This window comes from Podarcis liolepis (genome assembly GCF_965112155.1).
Source record: "Podarcis liolepis genome assembly, chromosome: 7".
In the NCBI taxonomy this organism is placed as follows: domain Eukaryota; kingdom Metazoa; phylum Chordata; class Lepidosauria; order Squamata; family Lacertidae; genus Podarcis; species Podarcis liolepis.
The window spans coordinates 9,615,107-9,636,178 of NC_139561.1; the positions used below are offsets into that span (position 1 = coordinate 9,615,107).

The following is a 21,072-nucleotide window of genomic DNA, read 5'->3' on the forward strand; positions in this document are numbered from 1 at the left end:
TGCAGATCTGAGTAGAAGAGACTCCACCCAAACGCAGCAAGGCTTGCACTCATAGCCAAACTTAAACAGTGCTGAATGTAAGCAGGGGCAACAAAGGAACAATCAGACTTCCTATTGTCCCTTTGTAACCTCAGCTTAACCTGTCCTGCACCTGACGGTGGGCAAAGTGAAGCCCAAAACAGCTGCATGGGCCAAACTGAGAGGTTCACCATCACTGGAATATACCATTCCCTCTAATAGCAATCTCAGGTGTTTGAGCATTTATAATTTTGGAAGTGATATAGGCAAAAGTACGGTGGTGGCTTTTGCACTCCAGAAACCAAAAACAAGGCAGTGGCTCCAGGTAATCATAAGTTTCTTAACTAAATGAAAATAACAGTTTTAAAAAACAACCAGAAACTGCATGACAGGAGCCTATGAGCTTACAAATTGTTGGTGCCAGTAGTAGATAGGTAGCCGTGTTGGTCTGCCATAGTCAAAATAAAAAAATTCCTTCCAGTAGCACCTTAAAGACCAACTAAGTTAGTTCTTGGTATGAGCTTTCGTGTGCATGCACACTTCTTCAGAAGAAGTGTGAAGAAGAAGAAGTGTGCATGCACACGAAAGCTCATACCAAGAACTAACTTAGTTGGTCTTTAAGGTGCTACTGGAAGGAATTTTTAAATTGTTGGTGGCAACTGAGCATAGAGAGAGAGAGACAATGGAGGGGGGAGAAAATGCAAATGGCCATAGTTCAGTGGTGGAGCATGTGCTTTGCATGCAGAAGGTCCCAGGTTTAATCCCTGACATCTCCAGGCAAGGCTGGGCATGTCACCAGTCTGATGAAACCTAGAGGATCAACCGCCTGTCACTGCAGACAACAGTGAGCAATATGGACCAATAGTATAAGGCAGCTTCCTATGTTCCTAAAAAGGGACGCGGGTGGCGCTGTTGGTTAAACCACAGAGCCTAGGACTTGCTGATCAGAAGGTCGGTGGTTCGAATCCCCGCGATGGGGTGAGCTCCCATTGCTCGGTCCCTGCTCCTGCCAACCTAGCAGTTCAAAAGCACGTCAAAGTGCAAGTAGATAAATAGATACCGCTCCGGCGGGAAAGTAAACGGCGTTTCCGTGTGCTGCTCTGGTTCGCCAGAAGCGGCTTAGTCATGCTGGCCACATGACCCGGAAGCTGTACGCCGGCTCCCTTGGCCAATAAAGTGAGATGAGCGCCGCAACCCCAGAGTCGGTCACGACTGGACCTAATGGTCAAGGGTCCCTTTTACCTTTACCTTATGTTCCTAAAAAGGGCCCAAAGAAACCAGGAATCAGGAAGGCAGTGGAAGTCAAGTCTGTAGTTTGAGACACTGAATAGCTGTGAACCATCCATACAATCCTCCCAAAAGAAAAAAGGGGGGGCAAAAAAAGGAGGAATTTGACTTGTTCAAGCAACCAACAAATAAGGCAAATATCATAGCGAATATCTGGTGTATGTGTGGGGAGTTTGGGGGAAGGATTCCTTGTCCATCTCTAGAACTGTATGCCCCCTACCCCACTATAAAGCTATGAGATCTTTGGGGCAGGTAGGACAGCAGAAGGCCTTGGAGTTGGGGGAGAGAAGTATTCTTATCTCTTCCCTACTCCTGAAACTCATCCCCCACTTAAGTCAAGAGTCCTGAACAATACTAAAGGTTCCAGGCTATATTAGTGGGTGTGGTCACACTGCAATATCTTGTTGCAGATCCCTGCTTGCTTCTTTTTAAAAGGACATGAACTCCCAACTATCTGCCCAGTAAATTTCCATTTAGATTTTTAACTTTAAAAAAAAGCAGCAGGGATGCAAATGCATCTCACTTGACAATTTGTGAAGAATGTGCTGCACGAACTATTTCTCCAACTACTGAAGGGATTCTACTTCACTCTCAGCAGGGAGACAACTCTTAAAGCACTAATAATGCACAGACACAAAGCTAGTTTTAGCGTTCCTTGTGCTGCAGCAATTCTTGAGGCTCCAGTGTGTTACCATCTAAATATTTACCATTCACAAGCTGCCTCTCCACGCCAAGGATTAAAATAGAAGACAAACAATCCTCTCCCCAAAGCATGGGTGGATTTCTGCAATTCTTGTGCAGAGTTTACATCAGCTGCGGCAATCCCAGGACGGAGCCCTGGTTCTACTTTCACACCCTCTCCCCGTGAGGCTCAATTTGGCATCCCATTAGTGGCCCTTACCCAATTTGTGTTCTTCACTGCAGCCTCGGTGCCGCAACCGCCTGATCAGCTCCAGTCGGGCGAGGAAAGGTCCCCGGAGTGGCCGGGCGCTGTTGGCTTCTTGTGTTATCCTCTGCTCTATGAAAGCCATGGCTTCCTCTGTGCTGTGATGCACTTCGCCTTCGAGAGAGCTGCGCACAAAAAGGAAGTATGAGTCCCAGTGCCTCCAAACGGCCTTTTTGTGAAATTCTGATCAAGGAATGGGACACTGCATTGCTGCTACCCTGCCCACCAGAGCCTAGTATGTAACATGTAAAAAAACATGACTTTTTAGGATGAGAATGGGCAACTGAAGGTCCAGGGGCTCAATACCGCTCATGGCAGTTTCCTGCCTCCCAGAATAGCTCCAATTCAAAGCCCTCACTTCCTTACCCCCCCCCCATTCTTTACCATACTTCTCCCTGCACAAGCCAAGGGCCTTTTAACCTAGGGATGAGGAAATTATGGCCATCCAGATGTTCTTGGGACTCCAACTCCTATCAGCCCTTGCAGCCAGCATGACCAATGGGTAGGCATGTTGGGAGCTGAAAGCCCAACCACATCCAGAGAGCTGCAGGTTTCTCATCCCTGTTTTAAACCCTCCTCCCCATCTAAAGAGCAGCGAAGGCTTGACCAGAGTCCTCCTCTTATTTTGACGTCAAAGTGTTCACAAGCCAAGAGACAGTTGGAGCAACCAGCTGGGGTGTATAGTAAGGTGAAGACAGTGACAAACCGGAACTTTGCCTACATCCCAGTTGGCATGCAGAGGAGTGTCTGTGACGCTCATTAAAAGGAAGAAATGAAAAGATTCTGTCTGAACCCATGTCCATGTGGGAGTTTAGGGGTAAAGCTCCAAGCACCTTCTTTAGGAGAAGAATGTTATGAATTACAAAGGAGAGAGCTTTTTTGTATTGACGCCCCAACTTTAAAATACCTTCTTGAAGGGGATCTATCCGACACCAGCCTCAGATTATTTTTGGTGAAAGGTTAAGACTTTATTTGCCGAGGTATCTTAGAAGCAAAGTGCAGACTGATGCCTTTTTGTTTCTTGGTTTTAAATTTGTAGCTTATATTTTATTTACTTGTGTTGCTATTATTATCATTGTATAATATTGTTTCGATGCTGTGTGGATTGTTCCCACTGATGAAAGGCAGGTTCTGTTTTCTTGTTACCTCAAACCAATTTTGGTTTGAATGAACGAACAAATGAATATTGCTAGTCTTTCAGTGTCTGCCAAAAACTGATTAAAAATTAGGTAGCCTAAGAGGAAAGGAGAGCTGGTGTCTATGATGTCACTGGCAGGGTTCACATGTAACAGCACACCATGTTTTAATAAACTATGGGTATTAGACCATGCTTTATTTGATTGTCCAAACCTAGCCAGGAGCTTAATTATGATTTGTCAGCCACAAACTGATCACACTTGTAAACCATAATTTGTTGTTTCTTATAAACCTTGGGTTTGTGTCAGCCATGGCTGAGTGTTACATGCAAACCCAGTACTCATTTTGGATCAAGATCTGAACTACTAAAGTATTCAAGAAGGTAGAAGTGTCTCATGCCCCTGGCTAGGAGAGATGAGTGGAAACATCTGAATTTTTACACGTATGACTTCACATGCGTTGATGCACCGGGCACTCATTTGGTGCTCTCAAGACATTTCTTCCTAGATGACATAGGATCCAGATGCAGGCAATAGCTGGTGCTGTGTCTGGGAGTAAGGAACTAACAGCCAAGTATACTAAGGAAATGAGCTCCTATTTCTCTACTCTCAAAGCCCCCTTACCATGCAAATACTTCAATTAAAAAGAGACAAATGCTCAAAGCCCTCAAAAGAGAGTAAGACACTCACTGCTCTCCTTCAGCTGGGGGAGTCCAGGCTGCGTCAATCAGTTGAAAGATGGAATCGAAATAGATCATATAAAACTGCCAGTCATCTGGGCTAAAACAGAAAAGAGGCAAGCAGAAGAACTGAGCACAGTGTAAAACAACTTCTCTTTCTCTCTCTCTCTCTCTCTCTTATGGGATGGAAGGCAAAACACCCACATCTGGGGTAAAAGTGTCCTGAGATTCACTAGTATTCTCCTAGCAAGGAAGATAAGAACAGCTTCATGTCTGTTGCCTTTTATGTCTTAAAGAAAAGGCACCTTAAGATAAGCATCCCTAACAAAAAAATGCACCAGTGAAAATATTGAGCCTTTATAGTGTCACCAGCCCAGTCTTTATGAATACTCTGCCAACAGGGGCCTTCTCTTTCAATACCTAACAGCTGGGGGGGGGGGAGAGAGGTCAACAGAAAAAGTACAGTGGTACCTCGGGTTACATACGCTTCAGGTTACATACGCTTCAGGTTACAGACTCCGCTAACCCAGAAATACTACCTCGGGTTAAGAACTTTGCTTCAGGATGAGAACAGAAATTGTGCTCCGGCGGCGCAGCAGCAGCAGGAGGCCCCATTAGCTAAAGTGGTGCTTCAGGTTAAGAACAGTTTCAGGTTAAGAACGGACCTCCAGAACCAATTTAGTACTTAACCTGAGGTACCACTGTAACTTAATTAAATAGTCAAACAAAATAATCACATTTTCCTATAAATTAAATGACAAACAAACTAGTTCTTTGTCTAAGTATTTGTCAACCACCACAGTACCTCTCTGGGACGCGGGTGGAGCTGTGGGTTAAACCACAGAGCCTAGGGCTTGCCAATCAGAAGGTTGGCGGTTAGAATCCCCGCCATGGGGTGAGCTCCCGTTGTTTGGTCCCTGCTCCTGCCAACCTAGCAGTTTGAAAGCACGTCAAAGTGCAAGGAGATAAATAGGTACCGCTCCGGCAGGAAGGTAAACGGCGTTTCTGTGCGCTGCTCTGGTTCGCCAGAAGCGGCTTAGTCATGGTGGCCACATGACTCAGAAACTGTACGCCGGCTCCCTCCGCCAGTAAAGCGAGATGAGCGCCGCAACCCCAGAGTCGGCCACGACTGGACCTAATGGTCAGGGGTCCCTTTACCTTACAGTACCTCTTTACTCACAAACCAGGCTTTTGAGCGGTGAGTGAAGGCTGACTTCTTGCAAAGCACTTGAGGAGAAGAATGATCATGTTTTTCCTTATTGATCTCCCTGTGTGAAAGAGCTAGAACCTTTTGATATTTTTAATGAAAGCTAAACATTCAGAGGGAAGCTATCTCCCTTCCACTTGTCCCCAGACTCTTCCACAGCTATGGTCTGGGAAGAACGCTTATCTCACATAAGTGAATTAAAATCTCATAATTTACTATATTTTAGATCCCACTGTATCTGATGACAGGGAAGAACAGGGGGGACACTGAAAGCTTTTCTTATCTATTATAAAAGTCAGGATGCTGCTTTACTAATGCTTACACCAAGGACCACAGGAAGCTGCCTTACACCAAGTCAGGCCAATTTGTTTGTTACCGTATTTTTCGCTCTATAGGACGCACCCGACCATAGGATGCACCTTGTTTTAGAGGGGGAGAACAAGGAAAAAAAATTCTCCCTCTCTCTGCTCAGCGCCCCTCCAGCGAAGCGGCAGGAAAAATGGAGCCCCTTCCATTTCTCCTCCCGCTTCACTGAAGGGGCGCTGCGCAGCTCTCCCTCTCTGCTGAAGTCGGGAGAGCAAGACTCTCCTGGCTTTAGCGAAAGGAACCCGAAGCCTTTGGAGCACAGCGCTCCAAAGTCTGCTATCCTTGAAGCCTGGAGAGCGAGAGGGGTCGCTCTCCAGGCTTCAGCGAAAGCAACGCGTAGCCTCCGGAGCGTGGAGGGAGTGCTCCCTCCGCGCTTCGGAGCTCCGCGTTGCTATCGCTGAAGACAAGGAGCCTGCATTCGCTCCATAGGACGCACACACATGTCCCCTTAATTTTTGGAGGGGAAAAAGTGCGTTCTATAGAGCGAAAAATACGGTACATTTATACCCCACCTTTCCTCCAAGAAGTTCACAGTGGTGAACATAGTTCTCCTCTTCTACATTTTATCATCACAACAACCCTGTGAGGTAGGTTAGGCTCAGAGTGAGTGGTCCAAGGTTACCCAGTGAGTTTCATGGCTGAGTGGAGGATGTGAAACCTGGTCTCTGAGGTCCTAGTCTGACACACTAACTACTGCACCACATTGGCCCATACAGCTCAGTATTTTCTACAGTGACTGGCAACAGTTCTCAAGGTTTTCAAACAGGGAGACTTCCCCAGACCTTTCATATGCAAAGTAAGTGCTCTACCACTGAACTACAGACTTTCTCTCAAGGTTCCCATTGCTACTTGCTCTTTAAAAAACTAAAACTTCCTTTTTGTTGACCCTTAGGAGGGAAGGCAATTTTTCCAAACTGCCCCCAAATCTATCAAAGTCTCTGGCGGCTCTTGTTGTAACTGAAAGTGCTGCTTTCAGCTAGTGGAATTAGGGGGGATCCAATCAAGCCTGTTTAATAGGACAAGCATCCCATCCCCTCACATCCTGGCTGGGTGGGGATGGAAATATAAAAAGATTTAGGCTCTTAGATTAGGAGGAACAAGAAGATATTCCTTTGGGCTTGTCACAAACCACTTGCTTATTTGCCTTGGGAATATGATGGTGCAGTAGTGGCGATGGAGGAGATAATACCTTTTGCTTCAGTTCGGTTAAGGATAAAAAAAAGGAGCTGAAACTCCCACTCACTTTTTCAGCAGAAGTTTCCTGGAGAGTGCGTTGCATTCTGGCCACTTGCCCAGCTTTTTGTACATCTCCATGCACTTGTTCTCTCTGCTCTGGAGCTCACTGGTTAACTTCTCTAAATAGAACAAAAAGAGTCATAAATTCACAAAGTCTTAATCGCAAAAGCAATCTCTCCCCCTGCCCCCAAACAGATAAGGCCACAGGCAGGCTAGAAACATAAAATAAACTTAGAAGAGCTTACTCAGAAGGCTGTTTTACTTTACCAAATAATGCAAAATGCCTGGAGTAGGGTGGGCAGGAGAGAACTTCACATATGCACATGAAACAATGCTGTGGGCAGAGGGTCTGTGAGATAACATAGTGAAAGTTAAACGGCTGGCAATCCTTTGTGCAATGGATTACAAGTGCCCAAACTATGTGCAGAGCAGTGCTTTGCTGTAACATGGAGTAAATATCCATGTTCTTCATTTGACAAGAGTCTACATATTTATTTAAATGTCCACAATAAATACAAAACATGACCTACTGTGTTGTGTTTATATTGCTCGATTTCAAAGCCATGCGGTTTTGTCTGTAGTTTGCTCTAATCAGCATAATTGCGTATGCTGAAAAGAAAGCATTAACTCTACTTATTTAACGGAGGGTCATAGATTCAATTAAGAGATTATCACTAGAGATTTATCGCGCCCACATAATGTGCATCAGGCTACTTTGAAGGAATACGTCACATAACTGATTTGAAACGTATATGGAAGTCTGGTTTGACTTTAAAAAATCATTTGTTTTTATCCGTGCTGGGCAAAAAGCCTTATCTGGTTCAGCATCTGGGTAACAAGATGCGTCTTGAAAGCCTACAATGGGACATGACAGCAGCAATCACCACCTGCTGTTTCACCCCCATCAACTGGTATTTAGAGGGACGCTGCCTCCAAATAAGGAAGCTGCACCTTTGTCTACAAACCACTGAGACTTGCCCATTGTCAAATTTGAAAAGTAGATACACTACCTCCTAATTTTCCTCTCACAACATCCAGAGCTTCCTGGTATTTCTCCAAGCGTTCTAGAATCATGTAGTAAAGCTCAACCTGTGGAAGTTAAGAGAAACAGGATGGAACTGAAACAAGAGGCAGTGAGGTTACCACCATAAGCAGTCTCTGCAGCTGTCTTTTTAAAGAGAGTATATTCAAGTGGAGTGAAAAATCTATGCTACCCAACAAATTGGAAGAAAACTAATAATTTATCTCTAGCATTACCCCTCTAACCCTTTCTTCTATCTTGTTCTTATCCACCTATTAACTTTAAACTTGTTTGTATTGCTACATTTTGATAGGCTGGCCTTGCAAAGATAGTGGCCCACTAGTGGTTGAAATGGCTCCTTGCTCCAAAACCCAAAGCCTCTGGAAGACAAACTGCCAAATAAAGAGGTGGACAGGAAACACAAGGCAGATCTGAGGATTTAAAAACAAAACTCCACATTCTGCACTGTTTCGTACTCTTGTTAAGAGGGTTGCCACTCTGGTCAACAGAAAAAGCAGCTGGGACGCACACCTGATCAGTAGTCATCTCTCTGCATAGGGTTTGCAGGGAAAGACAGAAAGGTTTTTGTATCAAAAGCCAATTCATTTGATCCAGTTATGGGCCCCTTGAAACTACTCCGATCTTCTCTGTCGCGTACCCAGGCCACCAGCACTTTTACAGATATCCAAATTATCCTGGCAAGCCTGAAAAGAGCTGTAACCAAAAGAGTGCAATCCCATCAAGTTTGGAGAAGGATTAATCCAAATATGGGACATGTTCAAGTACCCCTTAATTTCTACCTTAGCAATGTGCCTCTTCTAAGCCACACCTTCCATTTGCTTGTAACATGCAAAATAAACTATTCAAAACCAAGCTGTAATAATGCAGTGATAGCAGAAGCTGAATTAATTACATCAACAATTAGTTTTTTTAAAAAATATATCTTACTTCTGCCTCAGCTTCAATTTTTTCTTCCTTCACCATTTTTTCTACCATTCTTTCAGCTAGAGGCAAAAACATGGTTTTTGAGAGATTCTCATCCTGTGCAGATATAGACTGAAAAAGAAGAACATATAGAGCTGCCTTATACAGAATCGACCACTGTTTCATCTAGCATGGTACTTTCCACTCTGACTGGCAACCATTCTTTCCTAGCTCAGCTACTGGAGATAACAGAGGCTGAACGGATGACTCTCTGGGGGCGAAACATATGCTCTGTCCTCTCAACTATGGGCCCAGTCAAAAGTTTTCAGCTGCTGTGAATGTTCCGATAAACAAGTGAACATTCTGGCAAACTTAGGAAAAATTAGTTGAAAGTTCTGCTCAGTAAACATGCTCCTCTCACCCACAAGGAAATAGTGTTGATTATGTCCTGGGATTGCATCACACAAAAAATGAAGAAAATGAATTGCCAAGTTACCATATTTTTCGCTCTATAAGACACACTTTTCCCCTCCTAAAAAGTAAGGGGAAATGTGTGTGCGTCTTATGGAGCGAATGCAGGCTCCATGGCTTTAGCGAAAGCAACGCAAAGCCTCTGGAGCGCAGCAGGCTTCGCGTTGCTTTTGCTGAAACGAGGAGAGCAAGAGGGATCAATCCCTCTTGCTCTCCTGGCTTCGCTTCGCTGGAGAGGTGCTGTGCAGCTTTCCCTCTCTGCGCAGCGCCCCTTCAGCGAAGCAGGAGGAGAAATGGAAGGGGCTCCGTTTCTCCTGCCACTTCACTGAAGGGGCGCTGCGCAAAGAGGGAGAGAATATTTTTTTTCTTGTTCTCCTCCTCTAAAACTAGGTGTGTCTTATGGTCGGGTGCGTCTTCTAGAGCGAAAAATACGGTAGTTGAAATGAAGTAGTAATGCAGTGTGCCAGTTCTCTTGTTGATTTCAGACAGACTGCAAAAGGATTCTGCCAATGGCCTTTGATAGGCTATTGCTTGGCTGAACTCCAGATTTACACCAATAGTCAATCTCAAGTAAAAATCTCAGAACTCATTTAGGAGAACAATTATAGACTGAAGCGAGAGAGGCAGAGAGGCGGGCTATGAGCTCATCTCAATCCCTCTCATACCCTGGGGGAACAGATTATATTCAGTTGCTACAATCATACTTGGAGTGGAGTGATCCATCTGTGACCTGAGGGAGTATTGAAGGGCATCTGGTTAAGACTTCTCGAATTCTCTGTTTATCTCACAACATGCCCCATCTAAGATGACAAACTCCCAGTCCCAACCTGCAAACAAGCTCTGTGATAAGGGTAGCCAATGTAGTGCCCTCCAGATGTTTGGGGGCCTCCCATCAGTCTCAGCCAGCATAGCCAGTGGCTATGGGAGTTGGGAGTAAAACAACATCTGGAGCGCACCACATTGGCTACTCTGTTTTACAACACTTGCAGTACGCAGTGGTACCTCGGGTTAAGTACTTAATTCATTCTGGAGGTCCGTTCTTAACCTGAAACTGTTCTTAACCTGAAGCACCACTTTAGCTAATGGGGCCTCCTGCTGCTGCCGCGCCGCCAGAGCACGATTTCTATTCTCATCCTGAAGCAAAGTTCTTAACCCGAGGTACTATTTCTGGTTTAGCGGAGTCTGTAACCTGAAGCGTATGTAACCCGAGGTATCACTGTACTGACAATGTGTGATGCACTTGCAGTACAGAGTCTACCCTCAAAATGTACTGAGCATCTTCACACAGAAAATAAAACAAAAAAAGGGCAGATTATTTCCAAGGAAATGTTATCTCCCTTGAGACTCTGTACCCACCTGCATTATTAAGCTCATCACAGACCAAAAATAGTAAGGGTTTTTGGGAACAATCTTATAAAGTGCCATTCCAGCCTGAAAAAGAAGGAGGTATAAATAAATCATTATACTTCAGCCTGTGGTATGTGACATTTTAGTGTATTTTTCATCTTTGTTGGAAGCCGCCCAGAGTGGCTGGGGAAACCCAGCCAGATGGGCGGGGTACAAATAATAAATTTTTTATTATTATTATTATTATTATTATTATTATTATTATTATTATTATTATTATGTGGTAAAGGAGACCCACTGAAAGTTCTTACTAGAAACACCTGAGAGAGGAATGGTTTTGGTTTGACTATCCATGGACTAATTTACTTGTCTTTGAATTCTTGTACCAGTGTTAAATGCAAGACTCGTTTGCTCAAACCTGTTAACCACAACAGGAAACTGTTCCTTTTCCCAAACCAGAACCCATCAAAATATGTTCCAAGTAAACTGGCAGTATTTCAGGAGTTCCTTAATGAGAAGACAAGTTTCCTGAACAACAGCTTCCCCACAAAAACGAATTCTGGATTCAATTTTGCTGATAATGGCACTCAACACATAGCTAGATCATCATATTTAATATAGGTGTTTCTCTCTTCACCCCCTCCCTCTCGTAGTCAGGTACGGATACACTAAAGTCAACAGGGACCTCTGCTTACTTGCATTTTGCACATTTGCCAAGCCTGATATTACAAGATGATTATACCCTTTAAGTGTGCATATATTGATATGAATGCATCTGTTATCAATGCACATAGCAAGCTGATGCTTTTAAGTAGTGCTACTCACAAGATAAAGGATTTGCTAGACTAGGTCCATGAATTAATTTCATGGATCCGTCACATTAATGACACTGTCTCTTTACACATTTTTTCAAACATTACAGGTTAAATGCAAATGCAAAGCACTTAAAGGCACCTCAAATCACAAGTATTTTAAACCAAAGTCGTCAAATTTTCAAAAAGGTTTCAGAGTAAGTGTTTACTATGAGTGGAGGACATGGCCAGATGGTAGAGCATGAGACTTTTAAGCTCAGGGTTGTGGGTTTGAGTCCCACGTTGGGCAAAAGATTCCTGCATTGCAGCGGGTTGGACTAGATGACCCTCGCGGTCCCTTCCAACTCTACAATTCTATATAAACACAACTTATATACTATACGAGACTTTATCCACAACAGATTACTAGTAGGTTTACATATACACATGGAATGTCAACAGATCTTTAGGCTGATTTTAGGTTGAGTTGCCTCTCTGAGGGGTGTATTCACTCTCAAGCTCAATTGACCTAGCTCCGATTCAGGTAAATTACCTGTTGCATCTTCTTGTATTCCCCAACCCTTGCATAGGCCATGAAGAGGTGGGAATGATACTCTTCACTGCTGGGAACTTTCTTCACAGCTGCCTCGTAGAGTTTTGTGACCAGCTCCGCTAAATGAGACATTTTAAGAAACAGGTTGTGTGTTTGGTTAGGACCTATAGACTTCTCCCAAACCCTAAGTGATTGTACAGAGTACAGAACTCAAAACAGCCTTCACAAAGTTTTTTTAAAAATGAGGCCTCAGCCCTAGTAAAGGGGGCAGGGACTTCAGATTTGTTGGGACCTGTGTGGCCAGCACTTGTGATTTTTCCAGACTTGCATTCTGCATGCCTTTTGTCACAGAATGTGTGTTGAGTACCTTTATCCTTTCCCTAGGGCTGGTGTCAGCACTTTGCTCCCATGGGAAGCTGCAGGGGCCCCAATATCTGCCTTGCCCCCCCTTACAAAACAAAAACCACTGACCCAGCACTCTAAGCTGCTTGGTTTAGCTGCACTCCAATTTCTCCTGGAGTGACACTACGTCTGAAGCATTGTAAAAGTATTAAAATGGCAGCAAGACCCAGCTATCTGGTGCTGTGTCTACTGTTAGGTGAGCTTGCCAGGGCTCCACCATCAAAGCTGGACCCTGTCCCATCACTCCTCCTATTTTCTACAACCCAGAATTAAATACTATGGGAAACATTATGTCTAGAGAACAACGCAGCTTAACTGGCTACCTCACCACCCCTCCCCATCAATTAGCTGCCGACTGGCTGCCACACTAGTGCTTTTGAATCAGGACTGCTGTTGTAAGCAGGACACTGGCAACAGCATTCTCTGAAATAGGAAGGAAAACCAAAGAACTCACGCCGATGCATTTCCCGGTATAGAATAGTCAGAGCTTGTAACGAATTATCGTCCGTGGGTTCAAGAGCAGCTACTTCTTGTGCTAAAGTGAATGCTTCATCTTGCTTCCCGGTTCTTTGCAGGCCGATTGCTTTCAAAACCTGCACATGGATCAAAGAAGCAACTTTTAAAGGGTTTCCCAGCAGCGATATACATACAGTGAATGGGGCAGAATTGTTTTGGCGGGTGGCAACAATGGAGCACGTACCAAAGGAAGGAGCTGCAGCCCACGGGCAGAGCGCATGCTCTGAATTCAAGTGGCCTGAGATTCAACCTCTGATGTCTCCAGGTGGGCTTGGGAAAGCCTGGTTGAAGCGCTGAACAGCTGCTGCCAGTGTGGATAATATTGAGCTAGAGGAACCAATGGTCTTTTTATATATAATACAACTTCTTATGTTCTCTTCTGCACCTCCTGCCAACCTTAGTTCAGGGATGAAGAGCCCGTGACCCTCCAAATGTTGTTGGGGCTCCAACTCCCATCGCACCCAGCCGGTATGGCCAACAGTCAAGGAGATGGGAGGTGTGTTCCAGCAACCTCTGGAGGACCACAGGTTCACCACCCCAGTCTTAGTTCACTGGACATCTGGTTAACTTAACAGAAGACTTAGAAATCTAAGTAAGCTCAGACTTTGAGACACATCACTAGCCAACACTGTAATAAAAAGTTGGGGTCACAACATACCTACCATCGCAGATCTCATAGAAAGAGCACACTGAGCAAGCCTCATGTTAATAAGCTGGGTAGAAAGGGGATACCGCATTTAACAAGGTGCACTTAGAACTTGCTCAGCTGTGTCGCTGGAATTCCCTTCTCCTGAAAGTTTGGAAGGTGGAGACTTTGATGTTTTCCCTTCCAGAGAATTAAAACAATCTTATTTTTCCAGGTATCTGGAGGGGCATTAGTTGGCAGATCACGCCCAATACCCAGCAGCCCCCCCCCCAGCCATGTTGTCCATAGTACAGCCACTACTGCCAGTCAATTCTAATACGCAGTCCACCAGGCATGCCTGCCCCAGACTTCTCTATATTGTAGGGGTGGGAAAACCTTCTTGGCCCAGTGGGTCAGAGCCTTATCATTCTCCACCCCCACAGACCACAGATTGCCCACCTGTCAAAATTCCCTTGTGAAGCGCTTCCAAGCTGGCTGTCATTCACTCACTTGAGAACCACAGAACAAGGGGCTTTGTCGACCCTATGCTTGCCACTTCCCCAGTGCTGCACATACGGCTGGCAAAGCTGCTTTCTGCAGAGATTGGCTGCGTGATCAAGTTCCCCATGGGGAACTTGGCCAGGCAACCAATCCAGCCATTTCCACACATGCCCCATATCTGACACCAAGTGTGTGGGGGAAACACTGGGACCTGTTCTGTGCCAGATGTCACCTGCAAGCCAGAGGTTCCTCACCCCTCTTGTACCTACCATGTGACAGTATTTAAGTATGTTTGACTTGGTCAACTGACCAACCCTAATTGCCTTGTTTTGCTGAGCCACGTCAATGTAGATAGAAGCAAAAGTTGAAAAACATTAACTTTTGCTCTGTTGCTATTCAACAGCTTGACTAATGTGGCAGCAAAGTTGACCTCATTGTTGTGAGTTTGTGGAACAGAAAGGCTGGAGTAACACGGGTTAAGCTGAAAAAGAAGTACAGTGGTAGTTCAGGTTAAGAACTTAATTCGTTCTGGATGTCCATTCTTAACCTGAAACTGTTCTTAACCTGAGGTACCACTTTAGCTAATGGGGCCTCCCGCCGCCGTCATGCAATTTCTGTTCTCATCCTGAAGCAAAGTTCTTAACCTGAGGTACTATTTCTGGGTTAGTGGAGTCTGTAACCTGAAGCGTCTGTAACCCAAGGTACCACTGTAGTTGTGCACTGGTGGTGGTCAAAGCACATTCACCCTCCCACCCCCATGTGTCCCATGATTGCTAAGGGTAAACATGGCAGAAAGCTTCCCTCTTTCCAGAACATCCCAGGAATCAGAACCTCCTTTCAGTCCATGTGTCACATTCCCACATGGGCAACCTTCCAGGAGCCACATGCCAGATTTAAAAGTGGGTGGGGCCAGATCCAAAAGTGGGTGGAGCAGTGGATTTGACTCTTACTTTTGCATTGTTCACACTACATTCCAGCCATTTGCAGAAGTCAAAGCTTTCTACAGACAACCAAGAGGCATTATCACAGTTCAAGGACATATTCCAGTCAGGCAAAAGCACCTGAGGAAGGCACAGAGCAGTGCCAATGAGGGATATGGCCCTGGGAGAGTCCTAAGTGTGAGACAGAGAGATCTAGAGGGCTGTCTTCAATTCTCAGGGCTTCAAGTTCCCCACCCTATACTAGCAATGCAACAGCTAAAGAGAAGAGCCTTGCCTTGTTTATTTAAGACTGAACACACTGACTTTTTAGCATGTTAAAACAAACAAACCCTGAGCTTACCTTAGCACAGTGAAGGTCTTTGTGTTTCTTCAGCAACTTGTCTGCCTGCTGGATTGCCATTTTATTATTGCCATTGTCAAGGTAATCTAATGTAAGAAAGGGGAAAACCATAAACATTATTCTTAGTGATAATTTGATTGTTTAATTTTTTTGTAAACCACTTTTTTACAATCAAGCAGTGTATAAATTTTATGAACTAAATAAAATACATAAATACTGCAGACTGATTTTCTGAGGGGGCAGTCTTCACGTTTAGGTTAGTTTAGAGGAAAACAAAACAAAAAGAAAGATGAGTAAAGAGTAATATGATAGAGGTATTTAAGATTATAACTGCTGAAAACGGAATGGATAACTTATCTGCCCCCTCCCCCTTACTTTCTTGCACAACACTAGATGTCAGAATCTACCCAATCAGCAGTGTGTGGCGACAACCACCAGCTTATGTTGGGTTTTTAAAATAAAGGAATAGAAAAATTATGGAAAGAAAATTCTTTGAATGGTTAATAGTGATGGCAAGCCTCTATGATCAATGGTAGTATTTCTCTGACTTCTGGATGCAGGGGGTGGTGGGGAGAAGAGAGAATAGCAGTTACTGACGCTTCTCATGTCATCTTCCTGGTCATTATAAAGTCACAATGCTGAACTGGATCAACCTTAATCTGTCCCAGCAAAGCATTCTCATGAAGAACCTTACAGATGCTTTTTAAAGGGTTATTACACAGAGGGGTATTGGGACGCGGGTGGCGCTGTGGGTTAAACCACAGAGCCTAGGACTTGCCGATCAGAAGGTTGGTGGTTCGAATCCCCGCAACGGGGTGAGCTCCCGTTGCTCGGTCCCTGCTCCTGCCAACCTAGCAGTTCAAAAGCACGTCAAAGTGCAAGTAGATAAATAGGTACCGCTCCGGCAGGAAGGTAAATGGCGTTTCCGTGCACTGCTCTGGTTCGCCAGAAGCGGCTTAGTCATGCTGGCCACATGACCCGGAAGCTGTCTGCGGACAAACACTGGCTCCCTCGGCCTATAGAGCGAGATGAGCGCACAACCCCAGAGTCGGTCACGACTAGACCTAATGGTTAGGGGTCCCTTTACCTTTACACAGAGGGGTGTTAGCCTTACTGCCATTTCTTATGTATACATCAAATGGGATTTGCCACCTTTATTTGGTTCATCATCACAACTACTCAGTAACAGGCTATTACTGCAACTTTCAGAGCTGGGATGGACAGGGACTTGCCCAAGTCTATGGCTGAGGAGAACTCAACTCCTCTCTATCCACTGACTGGGTACAAAAAACTAGCCCTCAATAGAAGTTCATAAATGAGTACTTCAGGAATGGCCCAAAGAGGAGCAAAACAAGATGGTAATGGGCAAGCAAATAATTAAGAGCAGTTTTGCTAGCATTCAGGAGGAGCATGATTGAAATACTGCTCCATTTCTAAAAGCAGGCAAAGGATTGACCTAAGGCAATTTTTCTCCACAAACATACATACGGGTAAACAAAACTGGGAGAAGGCAATGGACACCCAACAGGAAAAAGACTACAGTGGTACCTCGCAAGACGAATGCCTCGGAAGACGAAAAACTCGCAAGACGAAAGAGTTTTTCGTTTTTTGAGTTGCTTCGCAAGACGAATTTCCCTATGGGCTTGCTTCGCAAGACGAAAACGTCTTGCAAGTTTGTTTCCTTTTTCTTAAAACCGCTTGAAGAGGTGCAGTTGCGACTTGACCGTGCTTCGCAAGACGAAAAATTCGCAAGACGAAAAAACTCGCAGAACGAATTAATTTCGTCTTGCGAGGCACCACTATAGTCTGGAGGGTCCACAGATGGAGCATAGCAGCCTCCTGCACCCCTTTGTCTCTCACCTGAAAGAACAGGGAAACATGTGGCTCAGGTTGCAAATACTATATTGTATTCTGGTTCTTACTCCTAGCTCCAAGCCCACATAGAGAGCATGAGCATTATGCAGAAACATTAAAATAGGCACTGTGCCGTGGTGGTAGCACTGGCTTAAAGTTGTGGTGCTCGGCATCGGTTTACCCGAGATTACACAATGTGGACATCACTGAATGACTGAAGCCCCTGTGTATTTTTAATAACAAAAACTTTATGGAGCAATTGGAAAAGTAGCAGTTCACAAGAAATATGCATAAAGACTATGATTAGACAACCTCACCAGGTTTTTCTAAAACGTTGACAACACCCTCTGTTCTAACAGAATTAGCTCAGCTACGAGAATGGCAAATTGTTGAGAACAGAGTATTAGACTTCATCTGAAGGGTGGAGGACCTTGGGGAATATAGTACTACAACTTCATTAAGCTTCTGTACAACATATAAGCAATTAAGATAAAAGGCAAACAGCAAATGTAAAAGATGCTTAACTGTCAACTGTCATCAAATAAGCTGACTGTTGCTGAAAAGTGAAAAAAATAAGAACATGTCCAAACATTTACATTAGTTTTCCCCAGAGACAATTGCCTTTGCAATCTTTGCAACTATGTTCACATGTCCAATTCATAGTCGGAGGGCAACATCTTATTCTAACCAACAGCATTTACATACATGTTTGATTACAAACTGGCTATTTCATGTAGATAAGACATGAAAATCTTTACACAATGGAAGCAGAATTTGATTCAAGGTACTCCTGATTGTACATAACTAAAAACTATGGTCCAACTTTCAAAGATCTATAAATTAAAAACTGTAAACAAACTTGAGCTCATCCAGTTGAAATTAATGGGACTTACTGTACTTGTGACTTAAAATATACAGTCTATCCAGTCCACAGTAACCCTATTGTCATCAGGATATTACACAGGTTGTCACTGTGCTCCTGGGCTCAATTCAGGATGCTGGTTCTAACCTACAAAGCCTTGCACACCTTGAGACCCTAGGACTTGAAGAAAGCTTACATGGGGCTTGAAGTCATCTACAAAGAGACATTCTGAAAGTGCTTCCTCTTGTTAAAATTTTGAGGGTGGCAGCAAGAGATGGATCCTTATAGATGGTGCCTTCCATCCCACCTGTGGAATGCTCTCTCCAAAGAGCTTGCTACTCATTTCTTCTGCACAAGGTAAAAACTTTTCTTCCTGGTTTTTTTTTAAACAGGTGGGTTTTTAGTATTTTATAGTTAACGTGTTTTTCCTCAGCCAGTAGCTAGGTAACATTTTTACTGCAGCTGCCACATCTTTGAATGGGACTGTTCTGTGTTCTGCCCAGACTTGTGTTCAAAGGGGTTTTCTTGGTGGGTGTCTGTGAGATTTAATTTATGCAATAAAAAACCCTGTATTGTGATATTGTATGTTTTGTTTATCTCTAAGCTGCCTTAAGCAAGTCGCATAAGAGACACAAATTCTATTACAATGGTACCTCTGGTTAAGTACTTAATTCATTCCGGAGGTGCGTTCTTAACCCGAGACTGTTCTTAACCTGAAGCACCACTTTAGCTAATGGGGCCTCCTGCTGCTGCTGCTGCGCTGCTGGAGCACGATTCCTGTTCTCATCCTGAAGCAAAGTTCTTAACCCGAGGTACTATTTCTGGGTTAGCGGAGTCTGTAACCTGAAGCGTCTGTAACTCGAAGTACCACTGTATTACAGAGCAAGTATGGAGTAGTGGTTAGGGTGTTCGATCAAGAAGTAGGGGACCAGCAGTCAAATTCCCACTCAGACATTAAGCTTACTTGGCCCATTCATTGCCTCTTAGCCTAGCCTACCTAACAAGCAGCATGAGAAACTCAGATATATAAGCTAGGCTCCAAATGGCACAGCTGTCACCACAACTGGAATGTCTATTTGCCAGGGGGTTGGACTAGATGACAGCCAGGGTCCCTTCCAGCACTACAATTCTATGATCTCAACTACATTGCTTGACTGTAGCTTGCTCTTACAACAATTCCCAGCAAGGGGTCCATGATTTGTGCGGCAGTGTAGAAGATCAAGACACATGTCTTTTGCTGGCACGTAAGTCACCTGTCTCAATGCAGATGTCAGTCGCCAACCTGGTGCTCAGAAACCTCCACGAAGTCACAATCAGAACAGCACCAGTAACAAAATGCACCTAGCACCTGGCAAATTTTGAATACTGCTCACAGGGTTGCTGTAAGGGTACAATGGGGAGCAGAACCATGTATATTGCCTTGAGCTCCTTGGAGGAAAGGTGGGATTTAAATGTAATAACAAATAAATTAAATACTTATCAGTGCTTCTAATAAGCCCAGTAGGTCTTTATAAGGTCCAAATACAATGCAATTGTTGCTTGTCAAAATATATATTTTTGTACGTGACTTGTTTGTTTTAAGGAGTATTACCAGAAACTACTTATGGAAAATCAAGACATTAAAAATATGTCACTTAAGAAATAAAAAAACTACCTCTCCTTCTTAGTTTTCAAACCTAGTTTTCAAACTTAATTTCCCATCATAACTGATCAAGGCTCCAACACAAAAACACATCCTATACTGAGGCACAATTTCATGCATATGCACACACTCAAAAGAACCGAACACACAGAACTTCAGTCCACATCTTTGAAACAGATTTGCAGAAGCTGAAGTGGAAGGAATTCCTCTTTTGAAAGGCAGAGGTAGCAGAATTAGGTTCAGACCTGGTACTAATAGAACCTTTTGGCTACACACCATTCCATTGAATTCTTTCAAAGTGCAGAAATGTCATGGACATTTGTGTCTCTATAGTCACATCTTAAACCATGAAGTTTGCACCAGTTCTGCCCCAAAGCAGTTCTTCTAAAGACTCTTGACTAGCATTTCATATTGGCAAGTTAAGAACTGCTTCTTCTTTGCCTTAACTTTCTTCAGTGCTAAACATTAAAAAAACTCTCAAACGAAGTACAGCATTTTATCTTCCTTTTCCAGCATTTGCCAAGTACCATGTACAACAAAGCAACCTGAGCTCTTAGCCAATATTCCTAAGACAGGTTGAAAAGGAACAGCATCCAACACATTTTTTAAAATTATTATTCATTTCATTTTTATACTGTTGTATACTAAGAAAAGTATCTCAAAGCAGTTTACAACCTACATTAAAACACCAAATAAAACAATCCAGAATTAAACATTACTGAAGGAAGTCAAATATAAAGTATACATTCAAAGCAACATAATTAACAGGAAACTAAAATATTATCCTGAAGCATTACAAAGGAGGTCAGCTTTTGACAAGCAGAATGCATATTTAACTCAGCAGAGTTAACAAAAAAAATGGAATACAGTATTACAAAGTAGCTTCCTTAAGCAGTAGGATCCTACCCAGACAACCAACTTTTTAAGTTTACAATGGGGGAGTAGGGGGCGACCAAATTAATGTGGTCACTGCCTAAAGAAAGTGAAGGTTCTCCATACACTGTTAGAAACTTGGGTATATAAACTAGGCGCCAAATGGCACTGTGAATCTAGGTTGCAGTCGCCGCAACAGAATGCCTATTCACCAGGGAGTTGGACTAAATGACCCTTGGAATCCCTTCCAACACTACAATTCTACGATATGAACTGCACTGCTTGACTGTATCTTGCTCTTACAACTATTCATTTGTCTCAGTGCAAGAAGGAGAAACACACACTGGAAATGGAAATGGTATTAACAATGGACTAAGACTAATGTGGAGATTTCTGGTGCCTGACTAATTTCCAACTGTTCTCCAAGTGTTTTCACCTGCCTTACTGAGAGATGCAGAAGTTTCATTGAGCATGCAAAAAGTTTCATTGAGCATAAGTGAAAATATGTAAAAAGTAGCAATAGATTTCATAAG

At 43.7% G+C, this 21,072-nt stretch overlaps 1 protein-coding gene across 5 annotated transcripts in view; it reads right to left on the reverse strand.

Moving 5' to 3' along the window:
* NAA25 (N-alpha-acetyltransferase 25, NatB auxiliary subunit) overlaps positions 1 to 21,072 on the reverse strand; it is a 38,681-nt gene that overhangs the window by 15,184 nt on the left and 2,425 nt on the right. For 4 of the 5 annotated variants that reach the window (XR_014528116.1, XM_083511408.1, XM_083511409.1 and 1 more), the window contains exons 2-10: positions 15,309 to 15,394; positions 12,840 to 12,978; positions 11,984 to 12,102; positions 10,649 to 10,723; positions 8,846 to 8,953; positions 7,887 to 7,965; positions 6,884 to 6,995; positions 4,078 to 4,167; positions 2,207 to 2,376 (exon numbers count right to left, since the gene is read on the reverse strand). Coding sequence is in view for 4 of the 5 variants with exons in the window: in XM_083511408.1 (XP_083367534.1) it covers positions 2,207 to 2,376; positions 4,078 to 4,167; positions 6,884 to 6,995; positions 7,887 to 7,965; positions 8,846 to 8,953; positions 10,649 to 10,723; positions 11,984 to 12,102; positions 12,840 to 12,978; positions 15,309 to 15,394 (978 nt within the window). In the remaining variant the exon portion in view is untranslated. Of the gene's footprint in view, positions 1 to 2,206; positions 2,377 to 4,077; positions 4,168 to 6,883; positions 6,996 to 7,886; positions 7,966 to 8,845; positions 8,954 to 10,648; positions 10,724 to 11,983; positions 12,103 to 12,839; positions 12,979 to 15,308; positions 15,395 to 18,220; positions 18,244 to 21,072 lie in introns of those variants that run through there. The other variant, XM_083511410.1, reaches the window with a different exon arrangement.